This window comes from Mustela erminea, chromosome 7 (genome assembly GCF_009829155.1).
Source record: "Mustela erminea isolate mMusErm1 chromosome 7, mMusErm1.Pri, whole genome shotgun sequence".
In the NCBI taxonomy this organism is placed as follows: Eukaryota; Metazoa; Chordata; class Mammalia; order Carnivora; family Mustelidae; genus Mustela; species Mustela erminea.
The window spans coordinates 25,207,546-25,229,274 of record NC_045620.1 but is presented as its reverse complement, the minus strand read 5'-3'; the positions used below and the strand labels follow the sequence as shown (position 1 = coordinate 25,229,274).

The 21,729-nt window shown below is 55.6% G+C and overlaps 1 protein-coding gene across 1 annotated transcript; it reads left to right on the top strand.

The window, feature by feature from the left end:
* The first annotated feature begins 647 nt into the window (after positions 1-647).
* BPIFB2 (BPI fold containing family B member 2) lies at positions 648-19,919 on the top strand. Its single transcript, XM_032353741.1, has 16 exons — positions 648-803; positions 1,576-1,719; positions 3,991-4,084; positions 5,708-5,812; positions 6,680-6,826; positions 8,451-8,511; positions 10,013-10,073; positions 14,526-14,617; positions 14,861-15,046; positions 15,269-15,322; positions 15,885-16,055; positions 16,635-16,702; positions 16,883-16,928; positions 17,597-17,660; positions 17,966-18,042; positions 19,610-19,919. Exons 2-16 carry the CDS (start codon positions 1,611-1,613, stop codon positions 19,649-19,651), a joined length of 1,377 nt encoding a protein of 458 aa, XP_032209632.1. The 5' UTR covers positions 648-803; positions 1,576-1,610; the 3' UTR covers positions 19,652-19,919.
* The last annotated feature ends 1,810 nt before the right edge of the window (positions 19,920-21,729 follow it).

Here is a 21,729-nt window from a genome sequence, read left to right as displayed (position 1 = left end):
GGGCTTGCTGGTGTCTGTGGTCCCTGGCAGTTCTGTGGACCCTAGTGGGGATCCAACACAGGGTGGGCGTGGCCTCTGGGCCTGGCGTAGGGGCTATATGGAGTCGATGGGAGCCATAAAGTGCTCTGGAGGGGGGGGAGGGCTCCAAGTCCCTTTGTGCCTATACTCTAGCTGAGCCATGCAGAGGGACAGACGGGCTCTCCCTGCCATTACGCTATTGCTTTCTGTGCACAGTAAATGCACAAACACATAGACAACCCTCTCGTCTGTTGCCCTTTGAGTCAGGGTTCGGTGTGTGACCAGGGGCAGGGCTCAGTCAGTGGCTGGGACTAGGGCTCAGTTAGCCTCCTGTTGCTCCTAAAAGGGTCACGTTTCTGAGAGCTTAGAGGCACCAGGCTGGAGAGGTTAGTGAGTTAGCCCCCTGGCCTGGGGCAGCCATGTCCTCTGGAGCCAGGCCAGGCCTGGTTGGGATGATGAGGGGGACCCCTGAAGAGCAGGCCTCTTTCCGCAGATCTCCTGGCCTAGGAGGCCCCAGAGTGGCCCATCCCCAGGGTCTTGTAGCCGTTGGCAGCAGTCTGGTTACGTGGCAGGCCCATCACACATATAAGGATGAAACATTTTGACAAAGGCCATGTTTGCAGGGAAAACACTCGCAACCACAAGCAAACCCGCCCCTCCCTGGGTCCCTTCGAAGCGGGTCCTGCACACCCAGGAGCTTCATAAAGCAGCTTCCGCACCTGCCAGGGGGCTCAGGAGGCCTTGGCTGAGGCTGAGAATCCACCTGTCCCAGGAAACCACCTGAGGTAGGAATGGGGATGTGGCTGGCACTCCTCCAGGAAGGAGCCTCGACTTCCCCATCTGTTCAATGGGAATACTACTTCCAACCGCCTTCTACAGAAGGGTCCATTCCTGGTCTTATTTGGGGACTTTGGGCAAGTGCCACTTTGCTGGGCCTCCACTAGCCCATCTCAGCACTGGGCCCTCACCTCTGAGTCAGACGCAGATCTGCTCACCAGGCTGGGCTGGGTTGGAAGGGTTGGGGGGAGGGGGAAGGCAGAGGTCCACTTTTAGGACATTCCTCACCTGGTACAGGATGAAACGAGGATCAGAGCTCCCCTGGGTCCTCCTCTGGGTGGGTTTGAACAGCGGGGACACTAGGAGGGGCTGTCACATGGGCTGTCACATGGGCTGGACCCCCCGGCATCAGGAAACATAGCCCCAGGCCTTGGGGTGGTGGGCCTGGGCTCTCTCCTCAGGGCAGGAAGCGGCTCTCAGCCTACCTCCCCAGGAACCTCATCCTACAGCCAGCTCTAGTTTGCTGTGTGGCCTCAGGCAAGGTCCCATCTTCTCTGAGTCTTGGGTCTCACTCCCAGACTGAATCTCCCTGGGGTTCCTGAGGAAGCAGGCAGGGTAGGTGATCTTTCTTGATGCAGAGACGTGGCACTGACGTGGGGGTTCTCAGACAGGGCTGGTATCACCATGCAGGCCTTGCGACCTCCAAGTGGGGGTGGGGTTCAAGCAGCCTGGAGTGGGGGCACGTCGTGGACAAGCTCTCTGATATTGTCCCCACCCCAGCCCACAGATCTCGGGGGACAGTAGCCAGGACAGCCATGGCTCGGGCGCACGGGCTGGGTCTGCTGCTAGCGCTGCTGCTGCCGGTGGTTGGCACTTCCCTGCCGGGCACTGTGATCAGACTCAACAAGGCCGTGCTGGGCTACGGTAAGAGACATGCCACTCGCCTGTGCCCTGGGTGTCTGAGCGAGGGCATGGGCATGGCGCTAAGGGTGTGTGTATGTGTGTGTGTGTCTGTGACCCCAAAAGCCCCATGAGCACCTGGATTTTATCTCATGCGCTGCTGTGTCCCTGGCCCCCAGACAAGATCTGACAAAGGGCCACTCGGCAAACACGAAGTGAATGCCCGCGTGGGAGCATGGTCACGTCCCCTGTGCTGGCGTGCATAAGTGGTTGTGCTCACGTGTCTCTGTGGTGTGGGCATGGCTTGGTGACTGACTACTCTTGCTCGTGTTGTCTGGGTACAAGTGCAAATTTGTGGGGATGTGCCCATGTGTGTCCTTGAGTGTCGGGGAGGGTGTCTAACCGTGTCCACCATGCCATGGTATATGTCTGGGTGTGTGTATACGGGTGTGGCCACATTCCCTGGGGGTGTCCACACGTGTGTGTCCGGCAGGGTTGGTGTGTGCACATGCATGATGGGGGAAGGGTCTAGCACAGGCCAGGAGGGAGTGCCCCGGAGCTAGATCTCTGTCGGGTCACAGGGAGAAGACCAGCCCTTCTCTGGGCCCCCTCGGGCAAGGTCTCTATCCTATGACACTGCCCCATCCTTCCTTCTAAGACCTGCCCAGTCCCCGGAGGAAGGCACGATGAGAAAACCTAGATCCAGGGAGGGACAAAATCTTCCCCCGGTTGCCACCAGGATCCCACCAAAGTTGGGTCAGGGGTGAGAAATCAGAAGCCACTTCCCCCAAGACCGGATCAAACTCAGATTACAGGGTGAGGCACTCAAGTCAGCCCGCAGAAGAGGCTTTTGGTGGCCCAGGCCACGGAGCATCGAGGCAGCAGCATCCCTGTGGTGCCCACACAGCCTCCAGGACCTTGTATCCGGGCAGAGAGGCAGGCAGTGAAGGGGGGTCAGTGACCCGTGTTAGTGACCCATGTTAGTCCATGTCTGGCACATGGTGCCATTCACGGAAGCGACAGGCAGGGACACAAGGCCTTCTGCCTTCCGCTGGCCAGCCTCCCTCTGCCCGTCCTCTGTGAGGCTCCTTTGTCTCCAGCGAGCCATCCCAGGTGCACCTGCCTATGTTCTTGGTGGAAATCCAGCGGGAGGCCCAGGCCGCACACACCTCTTTCTAAGGTGGGGCTGGGTGGCTTCTTCAACAGCGTTTTTCCAATCCCATCTCGCAAGTCCTAGACTTGAAGCCCTGTGTTAGGGGAGCACTGTCAGTGGAGTCCAGGGACCTGGGTGTGAGTCTTGGTTTAGCCACAGAAGCCCAGGCTGGGGAGGGCTATCGACAACATAGAGACCACGGGCTCCCTGCTCCAGGTTCTAAGCAAACTAAGGCCCAGAGAGGTGCAGTGACTCGCCGGTTCCCATAGTGAGTCTGAGCGAAGTTCAGGGCTCTGGACTCTTCATTTGGTGCTTCCTTCCCACCCCGTCACCCCTTGTCTTCGTTCCACTCGTGTTAAATTGCTTAGTTAGCACCTCCCTCGCCTAGAAGCACAGGTGTGTGAGGAAGTCCAGGGCTCGAGCGCCGGGCGCCTCCGCCTATCCAACTTCGCCTTTGCCGGGTGTCTTCACCTCTCGGTAAACCAGGCACAGGGTCGCAGCTACATCTCTCAGAACAGTGCTTAGCCCAAAGGGGGAGCTAGAGAAGAGACAGTCGTTATTATTACACGGTAAATAGGGACAGTAACAGCCAGCATCCACTGTGCCCTGAGGCTTTAAGGAGACACTATGGGATGGGCACCATCAAAAATCACTGGAAGTTTACAGAAGGGGAAACTGAGGCACAGAGCAGCCACATCAGTAGTGAGTAGCAGAGCTGGGATTGGTACCCAGGATCTGAAGGACTCCAGAGTCCTCAAACTCTGGCCTTCAGAATAGCACCCCCATCTTCTGCCCCCCTCTACTGGGAAATGCTCCTTCTGCTTGGGGACTTGGGGAAGGCTCCTGAAGAGATGGGATTGGATCAGAGTCTCACAAAAGAGCAAAGGATGCTCTTGTGTTTGAGGAGCGGGGCAGACAAGTAAGATTTGGAAAGGCAGAAGCCAAGTGGGAGTGATGTCCCTGTGATGGCCTCCCGGGAACCCTGCTGTTACTCCCGCCCCGTCCCCGTCCGAGGGCCAGGGTGACCCTTCCAGCCTCTGCATCCTCCCCGCCCAAGATGAGGGGCAGATGGTGGAGGGTCATGTGGCTTTGCTTGGTGGCCCTGGCGGGCAGCCTGACCTTATCCTGCTCTGGCCCCACAGTGTCAGAAATCGGCAGAGCCCCTCTCCAGCAGGCCCTGAAGGTCACGGTCCCGTATTTCTTGGACTGGAATGGAGAGGTGCACCAGCCCACCAGGTGAGTGCTCCCACCTAGGGGGGAAAATGCTTCAACCTGCTGCCCACCTCCCCATGATGAGTACCCCACATAGGAGTACCCCAATCCCTCCACCATCTGCCCCTCATCTTGGGCGGGGAGGATGCAGTGTTTCCCAACAGCTGGATGAGGCCTTCCCTCCCACCCCTTACATGAGTGGTCACAGATGATCAAGGAGGTGAGACGGAGATGGAGACTTGGGGGCAGGGGGAGCCTGGTGCCTTTGAATTAATCTTGCCTCCAGGGCACAAGACTGTAGCTCTTGGGTTCCCAGGGCTGGCAGGACCCTTGGCTACTTTTTCCAAAAATGAGACACTAAATTTAGACACAAATTGGAGCCTAAGCAACCCCCACAGAGACTCAAAGGCCAAGGGAGATGGGGGCCATCTCGAACTCAGATCCAAGGGCCGAGGGTGTTGTCCCCAGCCACGTGAGAACAGACTCACTATTGTTGGGTCTCTGGGTTCCCAAGAGAAGTCATATATATATTTAAAATCTACCAAGTTCTGAATGATGACAACTAATTTAAAAACCTTTAAAACGTTCAGACACTGGGTGGACCAACCAATAGCTAGGGTGGAGACCCCCAGGGGTGGGGACCCGAGGGTAGGAATGGAGCACAGCTCTTGCGGATGGTGAGCCAGGATGACAACAGACACACCCGACAGTCAAGGATTACTCAGTGTTTCAGCCTTGGTCCCACGTGACTGTTGACCCACAGCACCGAGTGTGCTTGCTAGCAAAAGTGGGACTCTATCCAAAGGGGTCTGTCGAGCAAACAGAAGCAGGATCTAGGTCAGCCTGTGTCCCAGAGAGAGTCCCAGAAAGATGTCCACCAAGTGCCAACAGTGAGAGCGTTTGAAGGTGGATAATTTTTTTTTTAAGATTTTATTTATTTATTTGACACACAGAGAGAAAGATCACAAGCAGGCAGTGAAGTAGGCAGGGGTGGGGGAAGCAGTCTCCCTGTTGAGCAGAGAGCCCGATGTGGGCCTCGATCCCAGGACCCTGAGATCATGACCTGAGCCGAAGGCAGAGGCTTAACCCACTGAGCCATCCAGGCGCCTGGAGGGTGGAGTTCTGATGTGACTTTTCAAATTTATATCATTTTGTCATGTCAGTTCCCACCCCCACCTACGGTGTAGGGGAAAAGATGACTCATTTAGGAAAAAAAGGAAAAGTTACTTAGAAAGTACTTAGCAATCAGGATAGGCAGCTTTGAAGGGAATGAGTTTCCCGTCCCTGGAGGGCTGCTAGCTGAATCTGTTGACGAGAATGCTACAGAGGGGATTTCTGCCTTCCATGGATCCCACCTTCCAAGCTTTCCCAAACTCTGTCAGAAACTAAAATCCCTCCAAGACTCATCTCCCACCATTCCTGTATCAGGGTCGGAATCTTCTCTGCACCCTTTCCCTGCCAACTGGTTGTCCAACAACCACGGGACTTACATGCCCCCTACGGTGGAGAACTCACTACCTCTTCCTTATCCCCCGGTTCCAATAGTCAGAGTTCCTCCTCACAACCTCAACAGTGGGGATATGGCTTGTAACAGCCGCCTTGGAGTTGATTTCAAGGTTTAATGGGAGCCACGTGTCCACCCTGTAGGATCCAGATTTCGAATGTCCGTGTGTCCCAATTTGACCTGAAATTCATTGCCAATTTTGGGGTACGCATGTTGGTGGCAGCCAATTTTACTTTCAAGGTCTTCCGGTGAGTGAATCTCCTGGTGGGGTGGGCAGAGGGATTTTCAGGGAAGCTCCAAGGGACAGAGTGAGGGGAGAGGGACGAGCAACTCCCAGGTCCTACGCTCAAGCCTTCCACTCCCTGTCTGGTGCTCTGTGCCCCCCTCCCGTGGAGGCATGAGACAGTGAGAATTCAAGATCCTAGGCCCTGCTCTGCAGCCGTGCTGGGCAGCGTGTTCACCCCTGCGGACATCAGTCTCCCGCTCCGTGAAGTGGGAGGGAACCGCAGCACAGCGCTGGGGAACACAGGGAATGGCTCCATGCTGTAGTTAAAATCACACCCCCCCTTCCACAGTGCGAGCCACAGAGTCTGTGCTCAGTAAATGTCGTTATTAGAATTATTCCTGTGTCCCAGTCACTTTGTATGTGTCTGATTTCCAAAAGATCGCCTGGGCCTCCAAAGGGATCTCTTCGATTTGAACCCGTCTGTGCTGACACGGCCATTGTGTGAGCGCTGGCTGGGGGCCAGGCTCCACTCACGAGGCTACCTCATAGCAAGCTCAGCACAGCTGAGAGAGAGGGGCTGTCACTCTCATGTCCATTTGACAGAAGAGGAAACTGAGACTCAGGATGGGAAGTGGCCGGCCCAGGGTGTCACAGGGAGAGGGTTTTGGGAGCCAGAGTTCACACCCATCTGCTGCAATGTCCTTCACCTTGAGTGAAGTTTGGAGGTCCCTGAGCCTGCCCCCGGGGGGGCCATGTCATGCTGAGTGGGGGTCTTGTCTGTGTCAAGTGGAGGGCAGGCCCAGACCAGGGGAGGGGACTGGGGGACGGAGTTTTCAGGGTGGGCTGTGCTGGGTGATGCCTCTGGGGCTCAGGAATGGGTGTCCCGCAGAGTCCCCGAGCCCCTGGAAATGACGCTGCCTGTGGTACTGCTGGCTGATGCCCGTGTAGCCCAAGGCTCCATCGGGACCCCCGTGGTCAGCATCTCTGCCTGCTTCCCACTCTTCAACGCCGCCCCTGTGTTTGAGGGCAGCGCCGGGTGAGTGCCTGGTGGGGCTGGGCTGCAGGGTCCATCCCCAAGGCTGTGGTGCCATTTCTTGAGCTTCCTACTCCAGCCTTCACCCAGGTGCCACGAGGGGCCTGAGAGACCCCCAGGATCACACTTGTTTTATGGCTGAGGACACTGAGGCTCAGGGAAGGAGAGGGACTTGTCCCCTCTCCCGCACCCCCAGTGCCCCGCCCCCACCCAGCAGCCCGTGGCACACCAGCCATTGCCGTAGTACTCAGGGAGGATGCTGGCCTGATGCGGCCACTGCGGGCCTCAGGGGCAGTCCCTCCCTGCAGGGATGGGGATTGTGAGGTCCAGGGGGCTGGGACCTGTCAACCCGTCAATTTCACTGTGAGTCAAATCCGTGGCTCCCACCTCTGGAGCCCCTGTTTGTTGTGTGCAGAGCAGGTTCTAAGCCCTTTGCTACACCACAGTAGCCCAGCCAGGAAGACGTAAGGATTCCCTCCATTTTACGAATGGAGGCACAGAATAGGTAAGTGACTTGCCTAAGTTTATACCACTGGCGAACGGTGGAGTGCGTTCGAGCCCCGGTAGCCTGACTTGCCTCCTTTCACACGTCAGCTAGGTGGGCATTTGGAGCTGGCCTTTCCCCCAGAGGGGGCTGGGCATCAATCCCCCCGTGCTCGTGTCCTGTGGCCCTCTCCATCCTCATGGGCAGCGGCTGCTCATGGAAAGGGAAGCCCAGAAGTTAACGGCATTAAAAACTCAGCTGCTGTCTCCCCCACCTCCTCTGAGGCACAGTCAGGGAGCTTGGGCTGCAGCTTGGATCAACACTTATGAATGGATAATTCAATGGTGATACACACACTCACAAACACACACACACACACACACACATACACACACACACAATGGAAATTTACTCAGCCATAAAAAAGGATGAAATCTTATCATTTGCAATGACACGAGAGTATAATGCTGAAAGAGATAAATCAGTCAGAGAAAGACGAATAGTATATGATTTCACTCATATGTCGAATTTAAAAAACAAAACAGAGGCACAAAGGGGAAAAAAGAGAGAGAGAGAGAGAGACAAACCAAGAAACAGATGCTTAATTAACTGAAATTTAAATAAAAACTTCAAGGAACCCCAAGGAACCGTGGTTTGCTATGGATCCCTGCTGAGAAACCACTCACATGCATCTCCCATTGTTCAGAGGGGAAACTGAGGTGCAGAATCAGGAAGGGGCTTTACTGGGTGTGTCACAGAGAACTGGAGCCCAAGCAGGAAGCACCCGCAGCTTACCGGGCTCAGAGCGGCCATGAAGCCCGCCGGCCAGAAATGTGGCTGAGTCTGGCCTTTGCAACATTTTCTGTCTCTCCTAAGCCTGGCCTCATCATCACTTTTGGCCACTTCCAAATCCCAAAACCAGTGACCTCTTCTTTGAGACTCGGCTTCCTCATCTGTGGGGACAGTGGTGCTGGTACTGTGTCCGGCACTTGGCAAGGTGTGGAATGGGGCTCCTGGTCCCCTGGCTTGGGGGAGAAGACACTCTGTCTCCGACGGTGGCTCTGCCAAGAGAAATGGGCCCGAATGCGTGACCCAGAGCTTAGGAACACCTCCTCTCTCTCTCTCTCTCTCTCTCTCTCTCAGTATGGCGCCTGGGCTGCTGGTGCCGGTGCAGAAGCACATCACAGCTGTGCTGCGGAATAAGGTAAAGGACCAGCTCTCCCGGGACGGAGGACCTTCTAACCTCAAAAGATGTGGTGGATGAACGGGGGATTGTAGCCATGGGAGAGGTTGCAATTCTTACTGCTTTTTAAATTTTTTTAAGAAAGATTTAATTTATTTATGTGAGAAAGAGACAACAGAAGCAAGGGGAGGGGCAGAAAGAAAGGGACAAGAAGAGCCCCCCCTCCCCCGCCCACTGAGCAGGGAACCCAATGATGCGGGGCTTCATCCCAGGACCCTCAGAATGCGACCTGAGCTGAAGTCAGATGCTTAGCCGACTGAGCCACCCAGGTGCCCTGTTTCTCCGTTGTCCCATGAGGGTAGAGAAAAGGCTGGGGCGAGGGTCCAGGGCAATGATGAAGAGGCCCAAATAAGGTCAGGTTCGGGTGGGGGGGAGCACTGCAGTGGAGGGAGGCTCAGGCTCTTGGGCCAGCCCCAGTCTCATGCTGGAGGCTGGGGTGGAGGCAGTGCTTTCAGGGGCCCCATGGCCCCTGAAAGAGACAAAATGAAAGTGGACAAGAGCATGGGCACTGGAGACGGGGGTGGCTTGGTTTTGAATCCTGCTCCCCACCTTCCCAGCTGGGACATTTGGATGAGTCACCGAACCTCTCTCCACCCCCAGTTCCACACCTGTCCTGCAGAGAGTAAACCTCCCTTCCTGGGCACGCCCCCCTCCCCCCCCCCAACCTGGAGTGGTTGAGAGGTGGGGCACATTAACATCTGGGAGGAGTTTAGAACAGTTTGGCAAAGTGAGAGATGGCGCCCCTAGGGCTAGGGTCCCACTGCTGGGGGAAGGCGGAGAGCCACTTGTCCGTCTCTGCCCCTTCCCACCCAACCCCAGCTGCTGATTCGGTCCCTACAGCCTCAGATCCACCCACCTGATGCTGTCCCATACCCATCGGGGGTGGGCCCCAGCATTCCCATCCTGCAGATGAGAAGACTGAGGCCCGAGGGTTAGAGGCAGCTCAGCCCGACCTGGCCCTCTCCTCTGCTGCCTGGCCTCCCCTGGCCCAGCCTCCTCAGTTCTGCCTACACCGGGCTGTGACCACCCTTGGCCGTGTAGTCGCTCCTCTTGAAGTCCCACCTTCTATCATAGTGACCCCAGCTTAATATTCTTCTCAGGCTGCCCACCGTACCCGGGAGAACTCCAGTCTTGCTCACTGACCACTGCCTGCCTTCCCTGCCTGTAGCACTTCCCCTCCCCTGGCCCTCTGGGTCCCAGTGCAGCAGGCTCCCTGCCTCAGTTGTCCTGGCCCAGCTGTGGCCCCCTTGGGTGTGGCCCCCTGCTCCTGTTCTTTTCTGCGTGCCCACGGGCCCTAGATTCTCTGAATTCTCAGGGCCCAGGAGAGGTGCTGGAAGATGCTGGCTAGATGGTGGAGGAAGGGAAGGATGCCAGGCCCAGGACTAAGACCCTAGACTCTCCCGGCCTCACCCCGCCAGCCCCAGAGCCTTCCTCACCAGCCTCCCCTTCTGTCTTGCCGCAGCTGTGCCTGAGCGTCTCTAACCTGGTGCAAGGCCTTAACGTCCACCTGGGAACTTTAATTGGTAAGACCTGGGAGCCGGAGGGGAGGGGAGCCTGGGACCCCTGAGCCCTGCTGGGACCCCCAAGACTCTTCAAAGAACCCCCCTAGTCAGGGTTGACCTCTGGGAGAGCAATCATAAGATGACTGAACAATTCTTGATGAACTCAAGGAATTTCCGAATTCTAGAATCGAGTCTTCCAATGTTTAGTGTGTGCGTGCAAGTGTGCAAGCGTGTGTGTGTGTCTGTGTGTCTGTGTGTGTGTAGTTCATTCCATTTGCAGCTCTCTCCTCCCCTGCCTGGAGACTCAGAGACCCCATCCTCCCCTGACTTTGCTCCCACATCTCCCACAGTGTCTGGCAGGCTCTCCCCCTGCACTCTGGGGCTCAGGCTCTCACATTCCATTTCCTGCTGCACCCCTTCTCCTGGAGGTCTCATGGGATCCTCTGACTCAGTGTGTGCTCAGCAGAACTCAGGCTCATCTACTTGCAAGTGTCCCCGCCCCCACTCCCCTTCTCAGGGGCCACGCCCCCCACCCAGAGGCAAGCCTCTCCCTCCTCTCCACCTGCTGTCAGGCTAGTAGTCGGCCTCTGGTCTTCCCGGGGATCTTCCTATCCAAGGCGGGAGGGATGAGGCATATACTAGGAGAAAGCCCTGTAGGCTAATCCCCCCTCAAGTAGACCCCGAGACAAAATGTGGACGTAAGAGGTTCGGATGCGGCGGGTCCTCGGGATAGGGGTGGGGAAGGCACCCAGCAGCACAGAGAAGGAGGGTGTGCTTGGGGGCAGGCACTGCGGTGTGCAACTGGGGCCCACTCCCCCCGAGGGGCTCTTGGAAACTAAGGGGTCTGCGCCTGTGTCCTCCCTGATGGGCAGGAGCCAGGCTATACTTCGGCCAACCCGCACTACTCATCAGTCGCCTCCCTACCACCGCCCATGCCTTCCTCCCCGGCTGCAGGCTGGGTCCCCAGGTTCATAGCTACCTCGCACGGTCCACACAGAAGCGTGGCCTTGGTGGTGGCCTAAACAAGGCTCGATCAGGACTTCATCTCACAATATGAAGCTAAAAGCTACGAAAGCAGGCCAGCCTCATCTTCTTCTTTTTATTTTTTATGTATTTGTATTAACATATAGTGTATTATTTGCCCCAGAGGTACAGGTCTGTGAATCATCAGGCTTACACGCTTCACAGCACTCACCGTAGCACATAACCTTCCCCAATGTCCATAACCCAACCACCCTCTCCCTGTCCCCCTCCCCTCAGCAACCTTCAGTTTGTTTTATGAGATTAAGAGTCTCTTATGGTTTGTCTCCCTCCCGATCCCATCTTGTTTCATTTTTTCTTTCCCTACCCCCATGACCCACCACCCTACCTCTCAAATTCCTCATATCAGAGAGATCGTATGACAATTGTCTTTCTCAGATTGACTTATGTCACTTAGCATAATACCCTAATGAAATGGCAGGATTTCATTTCTTTTGATGGCTGCATAGTATTCCATTGTATACATATACCACAGCCTTGTCTTCTTTTCAGTAGTACTCATCAACATTAACAACGACACTGGTGACCCCCTGCCTGTCCCCAAACCAGCCAAAAATGCTTTCTTTGTTGATTTGGGAGGTAACATGTGCTCGGGGAGCTCTGAGTAGAATCCAGGCTTTCCTGTTTCCCCACACACCTATCTGAAGATGCTCCTGTTTGAACCACACTTTCTTCTATCTGACGGCTTTGCCTGGGATTCTAGCACTTTCCCTGGGTCACCATCACTGATTCTGGAAACTCCAGAGCTATCGACTGCTGTGAGCTGCACTTGGCAATTGGTCAGTTTTCCTTTGTGCCAGGGATTTACATCTGACGGTGATACAGCGTGGGACAGGTGCATGGGAATGGGTGTGTGGGGACAGGAGGCAGGGGCCATGCTGCTCTTCAGCTGGGAGGGACGGCCGGCAGCGTCCACGTTTATCTGCGTTGGGTTCTGTAGTGAATCTTTCCATATCAAGCTAGCTTTGGCTTTCTTGTGCCAACTTCTAACAACAGTCCCATGAGATGGCATCAGTATCCCTGATTAATAGATGGGGAATTGCAGGCTCTGAGCCTAAAATCCTCAGTGTGGTGTGAGAGTCACCCACTGACAGACTTGCGCTGGTTTTCTCCTGCTCTCATGTCCAGCCACTGCCCTGCCCACACTTCATGGCCCACCTCACAGTCCCCTCAGGGAACATTCCTTCATGATACCCACTCCCCTCAGTGCCACAACCTGTCTATTACCTTAACAGGAGACACCAAGAGGGCAAGGAGAAAGGATCTGGAATCGGAGGATATAAAGTTAAATTCTGGCCTTGTGGCTCCATTGCTGTGTGATCTTAGTGAAGTCACTCCATCTCTCTGAGCCTATTTCAATCCAAAAAAAATGGGCTCAGAATTCCCATTTCTCCCATGTGCTGCTACCAGACAGCCAGGTGAAGGGCCTGGAGGACAACAGGCTCAATAAACATTCGTCCCTCCCTTCTTCCTCAGTGTGGCCATCTCCATCAGGACGTCTTGTAATTGGGTTCCCAGCAAAGACCGGCTCTTACTCTTTTCTTTGAGGAACTGAAAACAATCTAGTAAAGGAAATCTAGGCTTTCAGGCCTCAGGGGTTGTATATATGAGTCATGGGTACCTAGAGTGTGGGCTGGCAGGAGTCACTAAAAACCACAACTTAAAAGGCCATTTAATCACCTAGCAACATGCCTGGCAAAATACAGTATAATGAGCGCCAGTATTTCCTTTAGCGTCATTAGCGCCATTTTACAGATGAAGAAACTGAGGCAGTCCGCCTTGAGAGCTGTGCCCTTAACTAAGCTATAATGGCACTCTGTAAAGAAAACAGAGAAGGACCCGAAGCGACACCCAGCTTCATTGCAGCTTTACTGAGGGAGGGACAGACGGGAGGCCCTTTGTCTCTGCGGAAGAAAATACTGAAAAAAATAAATTTGAGATTTTGGGCTATATTTTTTTTCCATCCTTCAAAAAATGTCTATATGTTCACAGTGAATATGTATTATTTTTAAATTTTTCATGTTTTTATTCATTTTAAAAACACGGAATCCTGTATTCTTTTTCATGTCCTGTCCTCTGAGTCACAGTTATGGGACCACCACCAAACTCGAGATACAGAACATCTCACCAGCCCCTCGAGTCCCTCTGAGCTGTCCCCTGCTGCCACCACCCCAATCTTTGACAGCCTAGATTCATGTAGAAATGAATCATAGTGTATTGTTTTTATCACAAGAAATTACCAAAACATTAGAGGAGATAAAATTAAATCCAGAAGAGACATAGAAAATTCAGCAGAAATCTGATGTGTGTGTGCATGCATGCGCACGCACACACACACACACACACACACACACACACACACACACCCTTGGAGCCTTTGAGGACCTATTGCTAAAAGCCGGGCTTTCCTGACCATGGGGCTGAGCCTTCATCTGCCACGCTGGCTAGCCTCACTGCATCCAGAGATATGGTTCCCACAAGGCACTTGCCCTTTGCAACCTTCCCAATCAGAATATGTTGAGCGAGGCACCTGGGTGGCTCAGTGGGTTAAGCCTCTGCCTTCGGCTCAGGTCATGAGGGGTCCTGGGATAGAGCCCCGCATCCGGCTCTCTGTTCAGTGGGGAGCCTGCTTCCACCTTTCTCTCTCTGCCTGCCTCCTGCCTACTTGTGATCTCTGTCTGTCAAATGGATAAATAAAATCTTAAAAAAAAAAAAAAAAGAATATGCTGAGCTTCGGGGGAAACTTGCCCTATAGGAACTGGACTCTCCTCTGTGCCTCCCTGAAGGGCTCCCTGAGGGTGTCTTGGGGAGCCCCTGCTCCGTGCTTCTGCACTGCATGGCCCCAGGGGTGCGTGACTTCGGGTTTCTGTAGGAGGGCTGTGTGATTAGGTGGAGAGAGAACGTGGTTTTACAGCCAAGGAGACCAGATACACGACCCTGGGCACAACTGAACTCATCACAGTGTGCGTGCACCCGTGTGTGTGTGTGTGTGTGTGTGTGTGTGTGTGTGTGTGTGTGTGTAAAATGGGCTCCTAATCTTACAGGATCCCGGTGATGACTGAATGGGACAGTGTTGGTCAAATGTCCAGGCCTGCATACGTGTGAGCGCCATTCTTTTTCTGTGGATCCTTCTTGCGTTTTTCCTTCCTTCTAATTCCGTGTCTCTCATCTTCCACTGATTAGGAAAACAAAAACCCTAACTGTTAGTACTGTCTTAAAAAGAGTCCGTAGGCCATGAGTGGCTGATTCCTGGGTGTGTGAGTTTTGCAACTGAAGGTCCCTTACTCAGAGGCTTTTTTTCTTCCCTTTTCTGTTCCTTGGCCTGGGTCTGGCTAACCAAAGTTGTCCGATAATGGAGTTTTCTGGATCAGTGAGGCTTTGGTGGAGAAGGCTAAGTGTACCATCTTTTCTTTTTATCCTGCTCTTATTGAGGCCTCACCCCTGTGGGTCCGGAGTCCCAGATCCGCTACTCCATGATCAACGCACCCACCGTCACTGAGGACTACATTTCCTTGGACGTCTGTGTAAGTGCTGCCTTGTCTGCCCAGAGCTGGGGGGGCTTGTTGCCTCTGGAGTCCTTGGGGTCCTGGGACATTCCTAGAGGAGCAGGGGTGTTGAAGGGACAGGAGATGGTATGGCATTTAGAGGCGGACATGGGTGTGAGGCCAGTCGGGTGGGGGGCATCTGAGAGCCCAGGGTTGGGGACGGAGCGGTCACCCTACTGAGGCGACCGCTTCTCTCCCTTTCGCCGCTCACCCGCCCCACAGGCCATTCTCTTCCTCCTGGGTAAGCCCATCGTCCTGCCCGTGGAAGCCACCCACTTTGTGCTGCCCACTCATGTGGGGGCCGCTGGTGCCATGGCAACCGTGGGCCTCTCCCAGGACCTCTTCGACTCTGCCCTCCTGCTGCTGCAGAAGGCTGGTGCCCTCAACCTGGACATCACGGGGCAGCTGGTGAGGGTCGGACCCACTGCCCCGAGCGCGGGGGACAGGCGTGCCCTGTGGCCCAGCCCAGGGAGACCCCACAGGGGCCAATCTGTGGGTGGGGCCGCCCGAGTTCTGGGGACACAGGGTGGCTGTTGAAAAGGTGGAAAGGGGGCCGAGGGGAGGCAAGAGGTGTTTGAGCTTGAGGAGTGGCTGCCCTAAACCCTGTCGGGACGTGGGGGCTGATTTCAGAAGTCGGAGGACAATCTGCTGAACACGTCTGTGCTGGGCCAGCTCATCCCTGAGGTTGGTGACACTTTTAGTCATTTCAGGGACTGAGACCCGGGACTGGGGTGGGAGGTTCTCTGACTGGGGGCCTGCGCTGGCTGGGATCTGTCCCCCGTGGGCTTCAGCTTCTGTCCTTACCTCTGCGCCTTCCCCACCCCAGGGATGCTCCCCCTCACCCCTGCCATTCCCCTCTTTCTGTGCCTTTGTCCAAGCGCTGCCGTCTGCCTGAAGGGCCCTTTCTGCTTCCCTTTCTCTTTCTCCATCTTCAAGACCAAGCCCACGGGTGGCTTCCTAGGGGAGGACCCAACCCCCAGTCTGGTCCAGGAGCCTCTTTGAGCTCCCACAGCCCCTGAACTACTGTCCCTCCTGGCACAGATCACACAGGCTGTGCCCGTCTTCATGGCTGCTACCCCGTTCAGGCTGGGTACCCCTGAGGGCAGGGGCCTGAGGGGGACACACCTCTGTGGCCCAGTCACGTATGATCGGTGGCTTGATCAGCGTCTGAGGCACGATGCACAGAGAGCCACCCAGACTTTGCCCCCAGGTGCATTCCTCCCTCTCTCCTCCTCCATTCCCCCAGGTGGCCCGCCAGTTCCCTGAGCCCATGCCCGTGGCACTCAAGGTGCGGCTGGGTGCCACACCCGTGGCCACACTTCATACCACCAATGCCACAGTTCAGCTGCAGCCCTTCGTGGAGGTCCAGGCTGTGGCCTCCAACTCGGCTTTCCGGTCCCTCTTCTCCTTCAATGTGGTGAGTGAGGTGGGCTGGTGGGGCTGGCTGGGAGGGTTGTGACTCCCAAGATCTCACTTCCTGCCCCACTTTCCTCACTTGCTCTGCTCTATCCACAGTGGTGTCCTTGCTGTTCCTTCTCTCTGCCATGACATTCCTGCCACAGACCCTTTGCGCGTGCTGTTGGACCCTGCGCCTAGGACACTCTTCCCCTAGCCCTTGGCATGGCTAGCTTCTCTTCATCTTTCCATCTCAGCTTAAATGTTGCAGCCTTTTTCAGGGCAGTCTTCTTGGACCACCCTGAGAAAGATGGTCCCCATTAGCCCCCCACCCCCTGGAAGTGCTACCACTTCCAGGCACCTGCTCCTAAGGACCCTTTCTGGTTACTTTGGTCACTGTTCACCTCCTCCCCTGGCCTGGGAGCGTTCCCAAGGGCAGAGGCCTGGTCTGTCTCGTTCACATTGTGCTGTGTGCAGGGACTGGCACATACGGATGCTCGTTGAACACCTGAATCGGTCAGGGAATGGGTGAGAGCCGGTGGCCTCCTGAGGGCTCCTCTTGGCTCTGTGTTCTCTGACCTTGCTCTCCCTTCATGCCCAGGTTGTGAACTTGAGCCTCCAGCTCTCCATGTCCAATGTGAAGCTTCAGGGGACCACATCTGTGCTGGGGTAAGCAAGGCCTCCTGGGTCCGGCAACCTTAGTGTGTTCCTCTGTGCAGTGGGCCTGCAGCCACTCATCATAGTGTCACCTGTCACAGCGTCAGTCAGAAGAGCCTGGGAGGCAGCACGTGTGGTGTGGTGAAAAGGGAGATCTAGGGCCCAGCCCTGACCCTCCTGTTTCGTTTTCAGGGATATCCAGCTCACCGTGGCCTCCTCCAATGTGGGCTTCATTGATGTGAGTGTGGGGCTGGGATCTCCGGAGACCCCTCCCTGTGTAGGACAGGCCTTGAACCCATGTGCTAGCACACCATGATCAAGCTTCCTCCCAGGGTGCTCGGGAACAGTGGTCAGTCGAGGGTTCACCCATCAGATGGGCTGTCAGCCGTCAGTCGGCCGGTCAGCCTTGGTTCCTCAGTGGGGTCGGTCAGTCGGCCAACCTGTTCCTGCCAGGTGGGTGACAACTGGTCAGTCCAAGAATCTCGGAGTGTATTGGTAAATCTGACAAGCCGGGCTGGCTGCTCCTTCGGCCACGTGATGCAGCTGGGTTCTTAGCCACCAAGCAGTCCTTCACTGGCCGGCCTCTCAGTCCCTAAGGCCACCCACCATCAGTCCATCATCCATTGGTCAGCACCAGCAAGGTGGCTGGCATTGGGCAGTCCGCCAGCCACCTGTCGGCCGTGTGGCATCTGTCAGGCCAGTGCTGGCCCCTGTCTCCTCCCAGAAGGGGTAGCTGGACTCTGCTTGAAGGCAGGACAGGGGTGACCTGCCCTCCTCCCCCGACCTGTGTCTCTGCTTTTTGTGTGTCTGTCTGTGTGATCACGTGTCGCCCATCTGTCCATCTCTCCCGGCCCCTCACTGGAGCGGGCCAATGGCCCCCCCATCTCCCTGATGACATGGCTACAGACAAACCAAGTGCGCCCGCTCATGGACACCCTGTTCCAGAAGCCCCTGCTCAATCACCTCAATGGTGAGCCCTGCCCCCCATGCCGGTGGTTCCCCGGGGTCCCCTCCTGACACACTATGGCCCCACGTTCCCTTCCGGGCACCTTCCCACCTCCCGGGCTCAGAGGTGAAGAGGGTGGGAGTTTTTCAGTTTTTTCTCCTCCCTAAACCTCAGGTTTCCCTTCTGTAGAGTGAGTATAATAATGATGGCCCCCCTCCCTGGCCACATGGGGGGCTCTGTGTCACAGTGCACACGAGGACCTCACACGGAGCTGGCTCCCAGCGGGGCTCCCGGTGGGCTGAGCTCAGTTTCTCTTTCCCCTCCTGCAGCTCTCCTGGGCATGGGGATCGCCCTCCCCAAGGTCGTCAACCTTCGCTATGTCAACTCTGAGATCTTCATCTACGAGGTGCGTCTTTGGGTTTTCTCCACCCTCAGGGGAAGGCTGGGCTCAGGGAGGCAGGACTACTTCTTGTCCTCCCTCCCCGCCAGTACCAGCAGTGGGGTCACCGGCTTAGCCAGGCCTGGGAGTGTCCGCTCTTCCTGCTGAGACCGTGCCATGAATCGTTAGCCGTTATGAGATGGAAAATTTAGGAAGTCCAGAGACACTGGGGCAAAGGGCTCGCCCACCCTTTAGTCCTCATCAGATATCATGCCAGGCCACATTCGGCAGCTTCAGTCAACCTGTGATCTGTGCCCTAGGGTGGGCACAGCCCTTTGGTGTCTGGCGAAGATGACAGAGAAACTTCTTCCAGCTTTGTACACAGCCCCCTGCAGGCTGGATAGGGGATGGGGGATGGGGACCTTCCCGACCCTTCTGAAATCACTATCCGTGGTGAGAAGTTGTGGGCCCAGGGGAAGTTCAGTCACCACTGAAGTTGGACCTTACAACTTCTTTCTGTTTCACCTGGGATCAAAAAAAAGATAATATTCTTTTCTATTCACTCAACAAGACACGCTTAGGACAGAAAGATTAGCCAAGGTCCCACATGCCCAACATCTGCATGTTATTCAGATCCTCCAAGAGGGGCCCACTGATGTTTTTGTAATGCCCTGCTTACTTAAGAACTATGGTCCCAAGTCCCTTGAGGTACCTGCCCTCCACCCTGTAAAAAAGCAACAGTAGGCATATGTTGGAGCCTGGGCTGTTAGTGGGAATTCCCCAAGACTCTCGCAAACAGACACGGTTGGGGGCTGACCCAGCCTGGTACTCAGAAGTCCAGCCAACTGAGTCCAAACTCAAAGGTCCCTAGACCAGCACTGTCCAAAACAATGTTCTGTGAAGATGGAAGTCTGCACAGTCCAGTGCAGTAGCCATGGTCAGCCACTGGGCCCAGGGGGCTGTTGGGCACTTGAAATGTGGCTAGTGCAGCTATGAAGCTGAATTGTAAATTTTATTTAATTTTAATTGGTTCTAACTTAATAACGGTTACGGTATTGGACCATGAGCTACGCATGGGCAGGGACTGGGTCTGCCTTGTTCCCAGCAGATGGCACAGGGCTTAATTTAGGTCAGAGGCTTGGCTTAGAGCAGAGGTTCAATGAAGATTTGTTGAATGAATGAATGAATGGATGGATGAATGGATGAATGGATGATCAGCAGGCCCTGAGCACGTTTCTGCAGTGCTATGTAGAGAGCAGAGGACATGTGGGAGGTTCCTGGCTCTGCTGGGGAGACTTGCACCCAGAGAAGACGCTCAGTGTTCAGACTCCCAGTCCTAACACAGCGCTGGTCCCCGCCACGCCCACCAGATTGTGTCACTGGGGGATCTGCCCCTGTGCTCTGGCTGCGTCCCTATTGTGGGCTTGCAGGGACAGCAGGAAACTGAGGCCGGAAGAGGCAAAGGACTGTCCTCAGGACATACCCAGCAAGAGTGGCAGAGCGTGAGCTCAAAGCCAGGCTGATAGGGCAGCTGGGGGTCCTATTAGGCCTCAGGTGGCCTCCAGCCTGGCCCACGGTTTTCTTTGCCCTCCAGGGCTACGTTGTGGTATCCAGCGGACTCCTATACCAGCGCTGAGGGGGGACCACCAGGAGGAAACCGAGGCAAAGCCACGCTGAGCCATCACCAGAGAGCTGGATGACCTAGCCAGGCTGCTCAATCTTCTCTGAATGCCTGAGCACCCCTCCCTGCCCTCCCACCCTTTCCCTCCCCACTTCGCTCCCCTGCCCTCCTTCTGCCCCTCCCTTCCCTCCCCCTCCTGGGATGTGAGCAGTAGGTCGCTCTGCTCCTCCAGGCTGTACCGACCTGCCCCCTCTCGCATTAAACATTTCCTCTTGAGGCACAACTTCCAGCCAGGCCTGGTGAACTTGGCACAAACCTGAGGCTAGCCGCCTCCATCCGGTTCTTGGGTCCTGTTTGTCCCTGGAGCCACCAAAGCCACCCGCAGAAGAAGAGCGTGTTACCAGGTCTCTGCGGACCAGATCTGTTGCCTCCCTCTCCTGCTTGCCCAGGGAAGCTTGGATTTTGAAAGGGGGCCCTTGGAGAGCGGCAGAATGGCTGGAAGTTACCAATACCATGGTGACCTTTGACACGTCTTGTCCTCAACTGGGGGCGTCCCCCTTCTACAGTGTCACACCCCGTCTTGTTTCTAGAACCTCAGAGGAGCCTTACAAGGCAGGCAGGCTTGTGGGGTTCCATGTGGCAGAGGTGAAGACTGAGGCCCAGCCAGGAGAGCCACATGGCGGGTCTCAGAGCGGGATGTGACAGCAGATGCCTAAGCCCAAGCCTTCCTGAGCTCCAAGAATAAGATGTCCAGTCCCACTCCCCACCCTCCACCCCCACATCTGGGGCTTGCCCTTGGGTCACAAGCCTCAGGTGACAGGGAGTGCACTGCCTTCTTGGACAGCCTCTCTGTCTTGGCCTTACTTGGGCCACAGGCAAGTGTCTGTAGGAAGGAGGGGGCCTGCTTCCTGGGGCTGTGGCCCCACAAGCCAGTCTCACTCCTTTACCTCTACAAGCTCTCCGAACCCCGCGGGTCAGCACGACAAGATGGCCTAGGGAGAACAAGGGACGCAAACCTTGACAGGCAAAAACCATGTGATTTTTTCCCCTTGATAACCTAAGCTCTTAGCCAGACAGAGTGTTCCTTCCTGCCTAGATATACAGGCTTCACGTTCTGTTTATGTTTCTCGGGGGGTGAAAGGTGCCTGAATTCCAACCCTCAGTGAGCAAGGGCTTTGGGACAGTGGGACACTAGCCTGTCTCCCTCTAAGGCTTACGGGTTTACCCTGAAGTCTTGGTGTGGCAGGCTGAGGGGCCTGGACAAACCCAGAGTCTGGATGGCGGGTGGCAGGTGTGAGCAGTGCTGAGAGGGGGGAGAGGCACGGCCGTAACATCCAACCTCGTGACTGTCTTCGGGAGAGCACAATTTTTCTTTCATTAGGTTGCTTAGTTAATTCATTCATTAATCCTACTTTTATTGGGACTTAATACAGGCTGAGCCCAAGGCTGGGTGATTTAGAGTAGGAGAAAGATAAAATTCTAAGATACAGATCCAGCCAGGAGAGGAAGGTAATAACTTAGGAACAGATTGTGGGGTCGGGATCCAGGGTCCATGCAGGAAGTGGTCAGTGCAGGGATCCGACCACCCGCCGCTGAGAAAAGTCAGCATCACCCTCACTCTGACGGGGATGCGTTGAATTCCCTCATTTATCATAGGAGAGTGTAGGTGTGTTCAGAAGGTCAATGACCCGCTCAGGTCTGGCCCCTCCACAGATCCATCCCCACCTTGCACACACACCTTGCACACTTGCCCTCTAAGCCTTTGCCTTGGCTCTTTCTCTCCCAGGACATCTTAGCCAGGGGGTTTCTCCAGCCTCCCCACCATGTCCTTCCTTGCTTCCTGGCTCTCCCCACAGTACCCAGGACAGCCCTGGGGAGAGACAGGGAGGGCCGGCTGACGGGAGGCACACGGTGTGTGTGAGGGGGAGATTTGCCCCCGGGAGGAGGAGGTGAGGTTTGTGTGTCCATCTGCCCATCAGGGGCGGATCAGCAGGGATAAAACGATGCTATCTGCGGACTGGCTCCTCCAGCTCAGGGCTCAGATCAGGATGGAGCCTGACTGGGCCGACCTAGGACCTTCTCTCCTCCTGTCC